This window comes from Oppia nitens, unplaced genomic scaffold (genome assembly GCF_028296485.1).
Source record: "Oppia nitens isolate AA-2021 unplaced genomic scaffold, nextdenovo-longstitch-racon4-pilon3 scaffold19_pilon_pilon_pilon, whole genome shotgun sequence".
NCBI classification, from domain to species: Eukaryota; Metazoa; Arthropoda; class Arachnida; order Sarcoptiformes; family Oppiidae; genus Oppia; species Oppia nitens.
Genome location: NW_026533198.1, coordinates 1,639,889 through 1,652,631, shown reverse-complemented (window position 1 = coordinate 1,652,631; position 12,743 = coordinate 1,639,889). Strand labels below are relative to the sequence as shown.

General features: G+C 25.4%; 2 protein-coding genes across 2 annotated transcripts; one reads left to right on the top strand and one right to left on the bottom strand.

Annotated features, from left to right (window-relative positions):
- Positions 1-216: 216 nt before the first annotated feature.
- LOC128966003 (out at first protein-like) lies at positions 217-4,501 on the top strand. Its single transcript, XM_054312802.1, has 4 exons — positions 217-883; positions 1,475-1,609; positions 2,917-3,100; positions 4,128-4,501. Exons 1-4 carry the CDS (start codon positions 452-454, stop codon positions 4,499-4,501), a joined length of 1,125 nt encoding a protein of 374 aa, XP_054168777.1. The 5' UTR covers positions 217-451.
- A 4,529-nt stretch (positions 4,502-9,030) lies between these two features.
- On the bottom strand, positions 9,031-12,299 carry LOC128966199 (ribonuclease Z, mitochondrial-like). Its single transcript, XM_054313031.1, has 3 exons — positions 12,017-12,299; positions 9,965-11,941; positions 9,031-9,184 (listed from the first exon to the last, which is right to left on the bottom strand). The coding sequence occupies exons 1-3, from the start codon at positions 12,262-12,264 to the stop codon at positions 9,031-9,033; spliced, it is 2,379 nt and encodes a 792-aa protein (XP_054169006.1). The 5' UTR covers positions 12,265-12,299.
- Positions 12,300-12,743: the final 444 nt, after the last annotated feature.

The following is a 12,743-nucleotide window of genomic DNA, read 5'->3' as shown; positions in this document are numbered from 1 at the left end:
TGGTATGTGTTATGTAGTGTATGTGTCAGTCAATGCTAAACCTATTGAATTGAATGTATGTAAACCATTAGATTACTACACATACAAAACATATATACAAATATCATATAATATGTGTTTTGTTTATATCATATACAGTACAGTACAGTACTGTTTGATATAATGTATTGAAACGAAAAATTATTTTCTAATTTTATTTTATATCATATTATTTGTGTTTTCAATGTATTGATTGCAATAGCATTGCAATACATATATACAGTGTATTAGACATAAACAACATGTGATCCCAAATATAAAACAATTGACAGTTAAATGTATGCAATAATTATGATATGATTTATTTGTTGAGATAATTGTCGGTCCAGTATATGTGTGGATCAGATGCAGTGATGATGAATGACCACAATAACAGTCAAATCAATCAATCAATTGAAGTGATTTGCATTTGATGTCCATATGTTTGCCTCATTGCCGCCGTCGACGACAACGACAACTATCACTACCACTACTACAAGACATGTCAACATCGGATTGCCGTAAATGTCGGACCACTCGGAAGTCGAGGACAAGTAGTTGTTCATCGACACCGACAACATCAACATCACTGCCGCCGCCGCCGTTAATATGGCTATTATTAGTGACACTAGTATTATGGCCGTCGTTGTTGACCACTAAATCGATGGCCGATATAGTGGTCCAACAATCGGATACAGTAGCAGACGATGAAGAGTCCATCAATAGACTGGTAATTAACGTACAAAACGATGGCCAAGAAGTCTATCAGGAAGTGATTACTTCAAACATTAGCGACGATTTGATTATACTGGACATGGATGACACCGACGGCTCATATATTACACAATTTATTGACTTTAAATCGGTATTTAGTTTTGTTTTTTTGGGATCAATTGAATTATAATGTGTATGTCTTAAGGCATTTAATCGCTAAGAGGTTTATTGTGTTGGGGGCGGGGGAGGGGTGACCATCAAAGTCACTATATGTGTGTCCCAATTGATCCCAGTCTTTATTATTAGGACTGACCATCAAAGTCACTATATGTGTGTCCCAATTGATCCCAGTCTTTATTATTAGGACTGACCATCAAAGTCACTATATGTGTGTCCCAATTGATCCTAGTCTTTATTATTAGGACTAACCATCAAAATCACTATATATGTGTCCCAATTGATCCCAGTCTTTATTATTAGGACTGACCATCAAAATCAATGGTCACTATATATGTGTCCCCCAATTGATCCCAGTCTTTAGGACTATTAGGACTGTATTTGATACCCAATAGGAGACAACTATCACATTATTATTAGTGGATATAATAAACCTCTTAAAGACATTGCAAACTACAGTATATGTATTGTGTGTTTAATATAATGATTAAAAATATAGTATTGTTTTAAGTTAATAATAATTTACTTAAAATTTTTTGTTTGTTTGTTTATCACCGCCTAATAGGAAGTACAGATCTTCCGGATCTATCGTTTGGGTGAACAGGACTTAAACGAAAGTGTTTACAAAGTCTACTGTTTTGTAACACATTTACCTAAAAATGAGTTCATCTCCACTGATGCCATGTCTAAGCTCAGACAGGTTTGTAAATAATAATAATAATTATTATTATTTTTGATTTTTAATTATCACACCAATTGATCCCATTATTTTAAGCCTAAAATCATATTAACGGTAATATTATAGCAATAACTTTACCGGTAATTAGTATTTAATTTAAAAAAACAAAATCAATTTGTTATAATATGATTGCATGTAATTGTTTGGCATTAATTTTATATAACATTTTTTTTGTTGGTATCTCTCAATTGAAACCAATAACCAACAAAAATACACTTTAAAAAAATAAATGTTATGTTAATATTATTACTGTATTATTGATATATCATTTAGTCCTTTAATTTTATTAATATATAATATTATTTGAATTACCAATTTTGTTATATATTTTGACTGTTTATATATAAATTACAAGTAATAAAATAACTATTTATATATATATATATATTTTTTTATATACATCCCTGTCCTTTAACTTAAATACTATATTAACTGTATAACTATAAATAGTATAACACAAGTTTTATATATACGTTATATACAGTACCGGTAATTGACATTTAATTTATTGCTAAATATTTTTTTTTTTGGTGACCAATCATTGAATTAAATAAATGTCTTCATAGACACAACCCATTGACTGCTTTTTAATTTATTTTTTATATGTTTTCACTTTAGTTTAGTTTAGGTTTTTTTTAGTTTGTTTTATTTGTTATATGTCTTTCATCGCTAACTTTTATTTTTTGTTGTCTTTATATATATATATAATATTATATATCTATATATATATTCTCTCATAAATATGATGTTTGATTGCAATAGTATTTCTTATAATATGTGCTGTCATTAAGGTTTGTGTCGCACAAATGTCTCTCTCTCTCTCTCTCTCTCTCTCTCTTTCTCTTTCATTGATATATTATATATTTTTATTGATACCAATTGTGTATCAAATGAAGCGATTGATTAGAAATTGAGTTTCCAGTTAACCAGAAAAAAGTCATATAACTTATATATATATCTATATATATATAATACTACTAATAATAATAATAATAATAAAGTAGTTATTGTTGAATGAAAATATCGATAATAAAAAAACAGTTATTCATATATAAGTTAGTAGTAGTAGTAGTAGTAATGATCTCTTTTTATTAACTCATTTCATTGTGTTTTTTATATATATTTATGATTATTATTATAATATGATAGTAATGTTTGGTTTTTTTTCACTCTCGGATTTGATGACACAACTATATTATGATATGATATTTAATATTTAACTATATATTACTGATACATATATTTTATTTATTTTCCTATTGAAATAGAGAAATCCCGGAGCCATACGTCAGGCTGAAGATGATAAGGGAAAAGAGTTATACGAAATGGATCTCCAAATTGTTGTGAATAAGTCTTCCATAATATCAAAACATTTGCCAAAAGTGTGTTCAGAGGCGACAAACTCGACGTTTACCCGTGAAATTGATTTGCGATTTTGGGCCAACACTGAAGGTATAGATAGTTAGATATAGATATATATAAATAAATGTTTGCTTTTTTTCTTTGTCTGTTTGTTTGTGTGTTGGATCTGATATCATATGACATTCACATCAAACACTTTCACTCAATTTTTTTCGCCTTCAATCTATACCATACCATACCATACATCCATTTAAAACACATACACACATACATAACACAACTGAGCTGATGATGATAAGCAGTTACCAGAGAGAGAGAGAGAGAGAGAGAGAGAGAGAGAGAGAGAGTACTCCTAATGTCTATAATGTATTGCCATTGATCTGTAAAGAGAATAAAAATATAAGTTATATATATTTTCCATTGATATATATATATACAGCAAAAATGATAAACTACTTGTGCTTTACTATACACACACACACACACACACCACTGTATAATCATATTATTATTATAAATATTATTTTTAGTCTCCAAACCCCCAATAGCTAAAATGTATATAACATATTGTTTTTTTCAAAGCCTGTCATTTACACACACACTCACTCACTCACTCATTCACTTAGTTTAGTCTTTAAGCCCTATTTTTCCCTTATTTTTATTGTTACTTTAACTCTACTATTTTTTTCTGGCAAAAATATCATCTAATTTTATATTGTGTATTAGTAGTAGTAGTTTTTTTTCGGTGACATTATTAATAATAAGTTTATCAAAATAGCTATTATTGTATTATAAAGTGTTTTCTAGTTAGATATATATTAATATATTTTTCCCATTTATATACTACGCTAATATATATATTGATATAACAGTTAGATATAATTTATATACAATTATATGAGGAAATATATTACACACACACACACACACACTCTAACACACAATACTGTACTATATTTTGTCAAAAACATTAATAAAATGTTTTATGGTTTATATATAACTCTAGATAAATCTATAGTTAGATTAATGATATATTTATTTAACAAATAATTTTTAGGGTAAATAATATTTAGTTTTCTATCTATAATATAATATATATTTATCTCAAAAAAAACAGTGTTAAATCGCGACATCATATCGTTGACCTCATCGGTACACAAAACTATGACCTCCTCCTCCTCCTCAGCCACCACTACAACCACCAAACGACTACACGATGCCGTCCAGAGCTGTATCATTCATAGCAGCAGTGTTGGTGATGGTGGTAATGGTTCAGACAATACACAAATATTTCGGGGACAGCCATGTCTATGTCGGCTACAGATCTGTGTAATGTGGTATCCCTGTGCACTCAAGTACTGTAAAAACAAAGATAACAACAATAATAATAATAATAAAATCCAGACCTATCGGTGCGGTATTAAAACGTGTCGAAAGTGCCGAGACTTTCAATTTTTAACACATTTAAGGCAAGACTGTATGTGGGATTAAAATCTATATATACTTTACTTATATATATATAGTATATAACATTTATATAGATATATATAGTTTTATTGATTTTTGTTTTGTTTTGTGTTTTTTTTGGTTAGAAATATATATATATGAAAAAATGCAAACTATTCAGCGATAAATTTCATTTTTTTTTGTTTATGAAATTTATGCTATGTTTTAGTATTTAGAATAATATAGGATTTTTAAAAAAAAAATTTATGAAAATTATTTTTTATGATTTTTTATGTTGGTTTGTTTAATGACTTGTCATTATAAGAAATTTGGTGCTTTTTATATAGATATTAAATGCAATTATATATACTGTATATATATTTACCAGTAATTCAAAAGTTTAAATGAAAATTTAAATTTTTTTAATTAATATATAATATAAATCAAAGTAATTGCCCAAAAGAAAATTAAAACCTATATTATATTTTTTCAACAAAAATAAAAATAAATAAAAATCATAATTATCTATAATAATGTATAGGGAAATTCCTAATTAAAATATTAATTAAAATTTTATGCCAATTATAATTTATTTATTTTTTAAAAATGCAATTATTTTTTGACAGTTTATTGAGTGACATATATATATATATATATACAGTATATATATATATATAAAACAAAATTATAACATCAAAATTGTTAGCCTATATAAGTTATATGCAGAATTTAATTAATAATTTATTTTTTGTTAAAAAAATCAAATATAAGCTAATAATATAAAATATAATATATATATATATTATATATAGTTCTTAATATGACAAGTCTTTATATTAATTTTCAATTTATTATTTAATTAAAATTATTAATATATTATTATTTAACTAACAAAAAAAATTGATTGAGATTTTGGGAACCAAATGTGTTGTGAGAAAAAGTAAAACTAGATATTGATTTTTTTTCCTATTAAAACATTGAAAAATTGAAAGTATTACCCAATATATATATATATATATATATATATATATATAAATTATATATATATATCTTATATTTGTCATATATATAATTATATATATATACATATAATATAATTATATATATATACTGTAATATAATGTTTTATTTCATAAAATACAACATAAAGTGATGCCAATTAGATAATTAAATATATATATAGTATATAAAAATTATAACAGACAATAAACATGATTTTTATTTATATAAAATTATATATTATTATTATTATATAAGATATTAATTTTACTAAAAAAATAATTAATTAATTACAGTGCACTTGATGTTCATATAAAATATATTTAATATAAAAATTTTTATTAATATATATATATATATAACCAGTTCTTCCAAACAAAAAAAAACATTAATTCAATATTTGCCAACAATTTTTTACAATTGAAATATAGAAACATAACATTTATGACAAAAAAATATATATATATATATACACAAAAAAAATAAATTCAAATATTATATTTGATTTATACTGTATTTTATTTTACATGTTATACAGTATTTGCATAAATATAAGTTCAGTCATGTATTTATTTGTGAAACAATTATGTAAAGTATAAATTTATATATAATATAATAATAGAAATTTTGTAAATATTTTAACGTTTAACTTATTATTATTATTATTATTAGTTGTAAATGAAAATACTTGATGTGTATGTAATAATTATTATCATTATTACATAAATTGCATGTTTTATATATACATCTATAGACATAAAACTCTCTCTCTCTCTCTCTCTCTCTCTCTCTCTCTCTCTGAAAATGTTTTGTGTGTTTTTTTTAAATGTAATATTATTATTATTATCCGCTTTTTTTCTTATACATTGTATATCATATGTTAAAAACATTTTTTTTAACATTAGTAATGTTTAAATTAGTTTTGCGTTATTCCCATTGCTTTTAATTGACTTTTTTTAATGATTATTATTATAATTTCATGAAATGTTTTTTTTGTGTGTTATACACTATAAATGTCTACTACAGTACAACAAATAATAAAAAAGTAAAATGATATATATTTTTTAATTTCAGTATATATTTCTAGTACTGTACAGTATATATACATTATAATATGCATATTATATATACACACATATTTGATATACAGAATAAATAAAATAAAATAATTTAAATGACCATACATTACATTAAAAATAGTATTATATTATTATATTATAGATGAGATTAATATATATATATTATACATAAATAGTACAACAGTTTCATTAAGTTATTTTTTTTTTGATTTTTTTTGTTAGTTATATTATTCTAATGTATAGTAAATTCACCAAAAAAAAGTTATTATCATTTTGAATATATTTATTTATACAGTATATATATACTGTAGTTTTGTATCAATATTTCTATTATATGCACTTCAAAGCAACCAACAACAAAAAAATCCAATGAGTCTAACATTAAAATCATTTATATTTCTGTTATTGTAATTACTTTATATATATATTATAGTATAGAATATATTCATTAAATTGATTTTATTTTTTTTTAACTATACAGTAGTTATTTAAATATATATAATAGAAAAATTCATTTATTTATCATATATATATATGATTTGCAGATATATTATTAAAAATATTATTATTATTATATATCTGCAAAACATATGATAAATAAATGAATTTTTCGCTATTTTATATACCAAAAAATAATACCTAATATTAATAATAATAATAATAATAATAACTCAGTTTATACTGTATATTAAATTAGCATAAAATTTTTAAATCTAAAACCATAAATATTATTGTATTATATATACTGTATAGTACTGTATATTATATTTTTATGAATAATATATGCATTAAAATCATTAGCAATTTTAGTTCATTTATTTTTATTTGTTAAAATCATTTTATATTAAAATAGATTATTCTGTATATAATTTATATATATATATAATATTATATATAATATATATAAATATTGTATTCAACACACAAAATATATATATATATTTATCATAATTTTAATTATGTTCTATATATATATATAAATTATTTTTTTTTTATAAAAATAAATTTATCATATTAAATTAAATTATTTATTTTGAAAAAAATAAATTTATTTAGTCATTAATTTAAAAAATATTTTGATTAAATTTTTCACAAAATAAAATTTTTTAATATATATGTATGTGTGAAAGTGTTATAATAAAAATTAAATCAATCTTTTTAGTTAAACATTAAATTATTAAATTAAAATAAAAATGTAATTTATTTTATTTTTTAAATGATCTAATAATATATATATGTATTAATTATTTCTACTAAAAGCCTAAATATTTTTTTTGTTAAACAAATTTATTTTATAACGTTTCTATTATAACAGTTAAAACACACAACAACAACATAAATAAAATATTGGTTAAAAAAAATATTTTCAATAAAAAAATAAATAAAAATAAAAACTAATCAAAATATAAGAAACATTTTGTTATATAAAAAAATATTATATAAATTATATTATCAATATATCACACATTTTTATATTATGAGAGTTGAATTTTAAAATACAGAATATATTTATTTTTTGGTTTATAATATAAAAAAAAACTTATGTATTCTCTCTCTCTCTCTCTCTCTCTCTCTCTCTCTCTATTCCATCCCTTTTCCTGACATACAATTGATATGAACTATAATATTATATAAAACATTAGTCTCGCAGTGGGAATCGCACACAACATTTGCTATTATATATTATATAACATTTATATTTTCACTTTCATTTCATTTTTATTTTTGCTATTTTTTATATATATATTATTTTATTACAAGTACTCTCTCTCTCTCTCTCTCTCTCTCTCTCTCTCTCTTTCTTTCTTACTTTCTTAAATATAAATTATATATACAGTATATAAAGTATATATATATTATGAAAAAAAATAATATCTAAAAGAAAAATATGTTTCATTTTTTGACTTATGGCTGACATAAGAAAAACAATAATATATATGCGATTTGGAGACACACTTTAATATTTGAAGCAAATCTCGATTTATTTTATTATTATTTTATATTTTTTTATAGATATATATATATATATATATACAGGGTGGTTTTTCCCTTAGTCCTTTTAAAAACATATCAATAACTTTAAAACTACTAAATATATTTTATTCAAATAAAAATTAATATAAAATTGAGTAAATGGAGCTTTTAAATTTTAATGAATTAAATTTTCAAAATGGCCGCCACTAATTGCAATTAAATGACGAATTCGGCCTTCAAAATTAGCAGCAACTCTTTGAAGCATATCCATTGGAATCGCCCTTTTTTCGCGTTCAATGTTTTGTTTAAGTTGATCAATGGTTTCTGGTTGAGAAACATAAACCCTATCTTTCAAATATCCCAAAAAAAAGTAATCACAAGGGTTGAGATCAGGTGAATATGATGACCAATCAATGCCGCCTCCTGTTTTTTTGGCGCATCAAATCTAATGATATGCTCTCCAAAACATTCTTTAAGAGTATTGAACACATCCTGTGTTCTGTGCTGTCTTGCTCCGTCAAGTTAAAACCAATGATTGTTTGCCAAACGTTTTCTTGGTATAGTAGCGCTGAACGTTTCAGTGATTTGTGTCTTGTAAACTTCTAATGTTACACTTTGAGTTAGAAATATTGACGCAATAACTTCTTCGTCTTTGATAGCACACCAAACACTGACTCTTTTTGGATCAAGTTGCCGAGCAATCGTCAAAAATGGTTTTTTTGTGCCAAAATGTTGCATATTTTGTAATGCGTGCCGACGCCATTTTTAAACTGTTTTGATTTTCAAAACAACAATAACTAAAACTCCAACTACCCCTAACCCCATCTATGTAAAAATAAATTTACAAATATTTATAGTTTTTAATTTAGCAGGGTAATTTCAAAAGGACTAAGGGAAAAACCGCCCTGTATATATATTCCTTATTTTTATATATATTTCTCTCTCTCTCTCTTTCAAAACACATATACCGTACTTTGCTATCAATTCAAGCATAACCTATGATATGATTTATTGGGAAATATATAGTTTTTTATAGTATAGCACTGTATATATATTCAATAATATAATAGTATATATATTATTATTTCTAACAGATATAATAGTTCAGTGATGACAAGTATTCAATTTATATACAATTTAAGTATATTATTGTAAAAATATATATATATATTATTTTTATTAGTAGTAGAGATAAGAATATATATATACAGTATATATAACTTATTGATAGATAGATGGCTTTTAATAGCAAAAAAAATAAAATAAAAATATATATACAACTGAAGCATATATTTGAATCATAAAAATCATATCTAATTTTATTATTATTATTATATATTCATTTTGTCAATCATTGATAAATTTTTTTTTATGTATATAAACATGTATATAAAATATAACAAACAAACAAAAAACATATAAAACTATTCAAACATATGATTTGATTTTATTGATAATTTTATATCTTCTATGATATATCTCCGATCTGTCGACCATTTTTGATAAATGCGATGAATAAAGACACCGAAGTGTAGGCAATAGTATTGGCAATCGATTCAATTGATTTAACGATACTCTCATAAAATCATAGGCAATACCAAGTCGTCCATTATTGTCGTCGAACACATTGTCGGGAATTAACGGCATTTTACCGAAACGGGCGCTAAAATGTGTCAAAATAGTAAACTTTGCAGACATTCTTCGACCGACATCGATGGCCTCCGATACGGTCGAGTGACACTGTTTTCTGGCCAGCGGTACCAACGAGTCGTCCTGAGTGGCTTCGTGTATGAGTAGATCACACCCCTGTCCTCTGTCGATAAGCTGATCGGTTGGTTCGGCGTCACCGGAATAGACAATTCGTTTATTGCCATCAATGGTCTCTAGTAGGACACCAAACGAATCCAAACAGTGAACAACTGGAATCGCTTCCAATCGATTGAGTCTTAAATCAGACAAAACACTTGTAATATCTTTGTCGCAGAGTTCAGTTGTCGCTAAACAAACATATTGATGGCTAATATCTTCAAACTCTCGATTATATTGATTTAGCCAATCGTTAACCATCGGCGGTATAAATATAGTCAACGGTTTGTTTGTATATTTATACGAGTCTTTGATTAGTTGAATGAGTCCCATGTGATGGTCAGTATGAATATGGCTAACAAATATGGCTTTTAATTTCTGGTAAAAATAACTGTTCATATGCTGTGAACCGTAGAAGCGATACAACTGACCGCTAGTGTCTTCACCGCAATCTAGAAGTATTGACGACTCATCGGTAATATTGAGTAAAATTGCGGAAACATTACGATTAAGCAATGGTTGTGCAGAACTTGTTCCCAAAAATACTATTTCTGGATATTGTTTATCTTCGGAAACATTATTATTATTTGATTGACTTTCAAGTAGTTGTTGTTTGGCTTTTAAATCCGATATACTTTCGGCTAAACCTTGTCTTTCATTTTTCAGATGATCTAACAGTGCGTCTTCGCGTATAAACTTCATACTGACTAACTCGAGTCCATCAAAACTGACACCTCTTTGTCCGAGAGGTCGGAACACATATTGTAGTCCTGTTTGACAGGAAATCAGGTTTTCGTTAATATTATTATTATTATTATATAAATTAATTACATTTTTATTGTAATCAATATTTTCGTTAATTAAGGGAAAAATTTTCTCATCCAATGAATGCAATTGTGATTGAGTTCTGTGTAATGAAATCAAACCAAAACTTGGATTCATTTCGTTTAGTATTAGATGTTTGGTTTCGGATCTAAACAGTGATATCAATGACTGATATTCATGTGATTTCATTAAAAAATCAGGAGTCATATGAACAACACATTCAATTGTTTGGATATTTTCATTTAAATCCAATAAAAATTTGTCGTTCAATAAAATACTATTCAATACTTCCAATGATTGACACTCAAGAATCACAAACGATTGTTCCGGTTCTTCAGCTGTCATCACATCAGATGGTCGGACAATCAAACCGTTGTCCAATTCGAGAGTTTCGCCTGATTTGAGTTTCGGTAATAAATTTCTGGGGATTTTCATATGAAAACACTTGTCCAGCAATAGTTGTCCCGCTTTTCGGTTGACTTTACAAAAGTATACAACTGTGCGATCAGTTTTACGGTCGCCGATGTTGACAACTATTGGCCTAATTTCGACATAACTATCGGTAAATATCGTGTCTGTTGTCGGATCCGATTGATAGTAGTCGACAGCCGATAGCTGACAGTTGTCTAATTTGACGTCAAAATAACGGATCAAATCCAACAGTTTTTGGCTGTCATTGGTATGAATTGTGAATCTCTTGATTCCGGAGTCTATTTGTGTCAATAGTAGACCAGAAATACCGGATATGTTGTGCCAGTAATTGCTTGTGAGGAATAGGTTCTCACATTTGACGGCTTTTATACTATTGAAGAGATCATTGAAGAAAAAAAAGATTATCAATGGATCAGCTCTTAAGCAACAATTAAAATATAAATACCGGTATTGAGGAAGAAATCGTTGCAATCCTTGGCCACAATTAAACAGATAGAGTCGGTCATCACTGGCCAGACATACTGAACAGGGATTACCAGCGGATCCGTTGCCCAACACATGCAGTGCCGATACCGCCGATGTAGTGGTTGAGGTGTTGTTGTTATCACCCGATTTGGTCCATAATTGTCGGTAATTGACTGCAGTCTTCAGTGTTAGTCCTCTTAATAGACAATAATATAAATTGATTTTCATTTAAGATTTTAGTCAATAGTTTTCATCGCATTTATTGAACACATATTTTGTGACAACATTTGCATTAAAAATAAATGTTTTATTTATTTATTTATTATTTTTTTTTGTTAATATAATTATAATTACAATAATAGCATAAAATTCTATTGAATTTCAAAATTTAAATGTTTTATTGATATATAAAAAAAACTTATGTTTTGAATGAATTGAATAAAATCTAAATGTTTTCACAGTATGTTTGGGTATAAACTGCTGACATCTCTGATATCAATATAAATTATTTACTAAAATGATTATATAATTTAATTTATTTTATGATAATTATTGTACAGTAAATTAAATTTATACATCTATTAGTTATACTTAAATTAAATTACTTATAATATTACAGATAAATAATAATATAATTAAAACTTTTAATAAAATCAGTCTTCAGCTTCAGTCCTCTCAATAGAAAATAATAATTGAATTTCATTAAG

What these genes read in the sequence shown, in the direction of transcription:
- LOC128966199 (XM_054313031.1), bottom strand. Translation starts at nt 12,264, where the DNA reads ATGAAAATCAATTTATATTATTGTCTATTAAGAGGACTAACACTGAAG. An exon ending in CGATTTCTTCCTCAATACCG is followed by an intron (nt 11,942 to 12,016) that starts GTATTTATATTT and finishes TCTCTTCAATAG; the next exon opens with TATAAAAGCCGTCAAATGTG. An exon ending in TATCATAGAAGATATAAAAT is followed by an intron (nt 9,185 to 9,964) that starts TATCAATAAAAT and finishes TGATCCAAAAAG; the next exon opens with AGTCAGTGTTTGGTGTGCTA.
- LOC128966003 (XM_054312802.1), top strand. Translation starts at nt 452, where the DNA reads ATGTCCATATGTTTGCCTCATTGCCGCCGTCGACGACAACGACAACTA. An exon ending in AATTTATTGACTTTAAATCG is followed by an intron (nt 884 to 1,474) that starts GTATTTAGTTTT and finishes ACCGCCTAATAG; the next exon opens with GAAGTACAGATCTTCCGGAT. An exon ending in CCATGTCTAAGCTCAGACAG is followed by an intron (nt 1,610 to 2,916) that starts GTTTGTAAATAA and finishes CTATTGAAATAG; the next exon opens with AGAAATCCCGGAGCCATACG.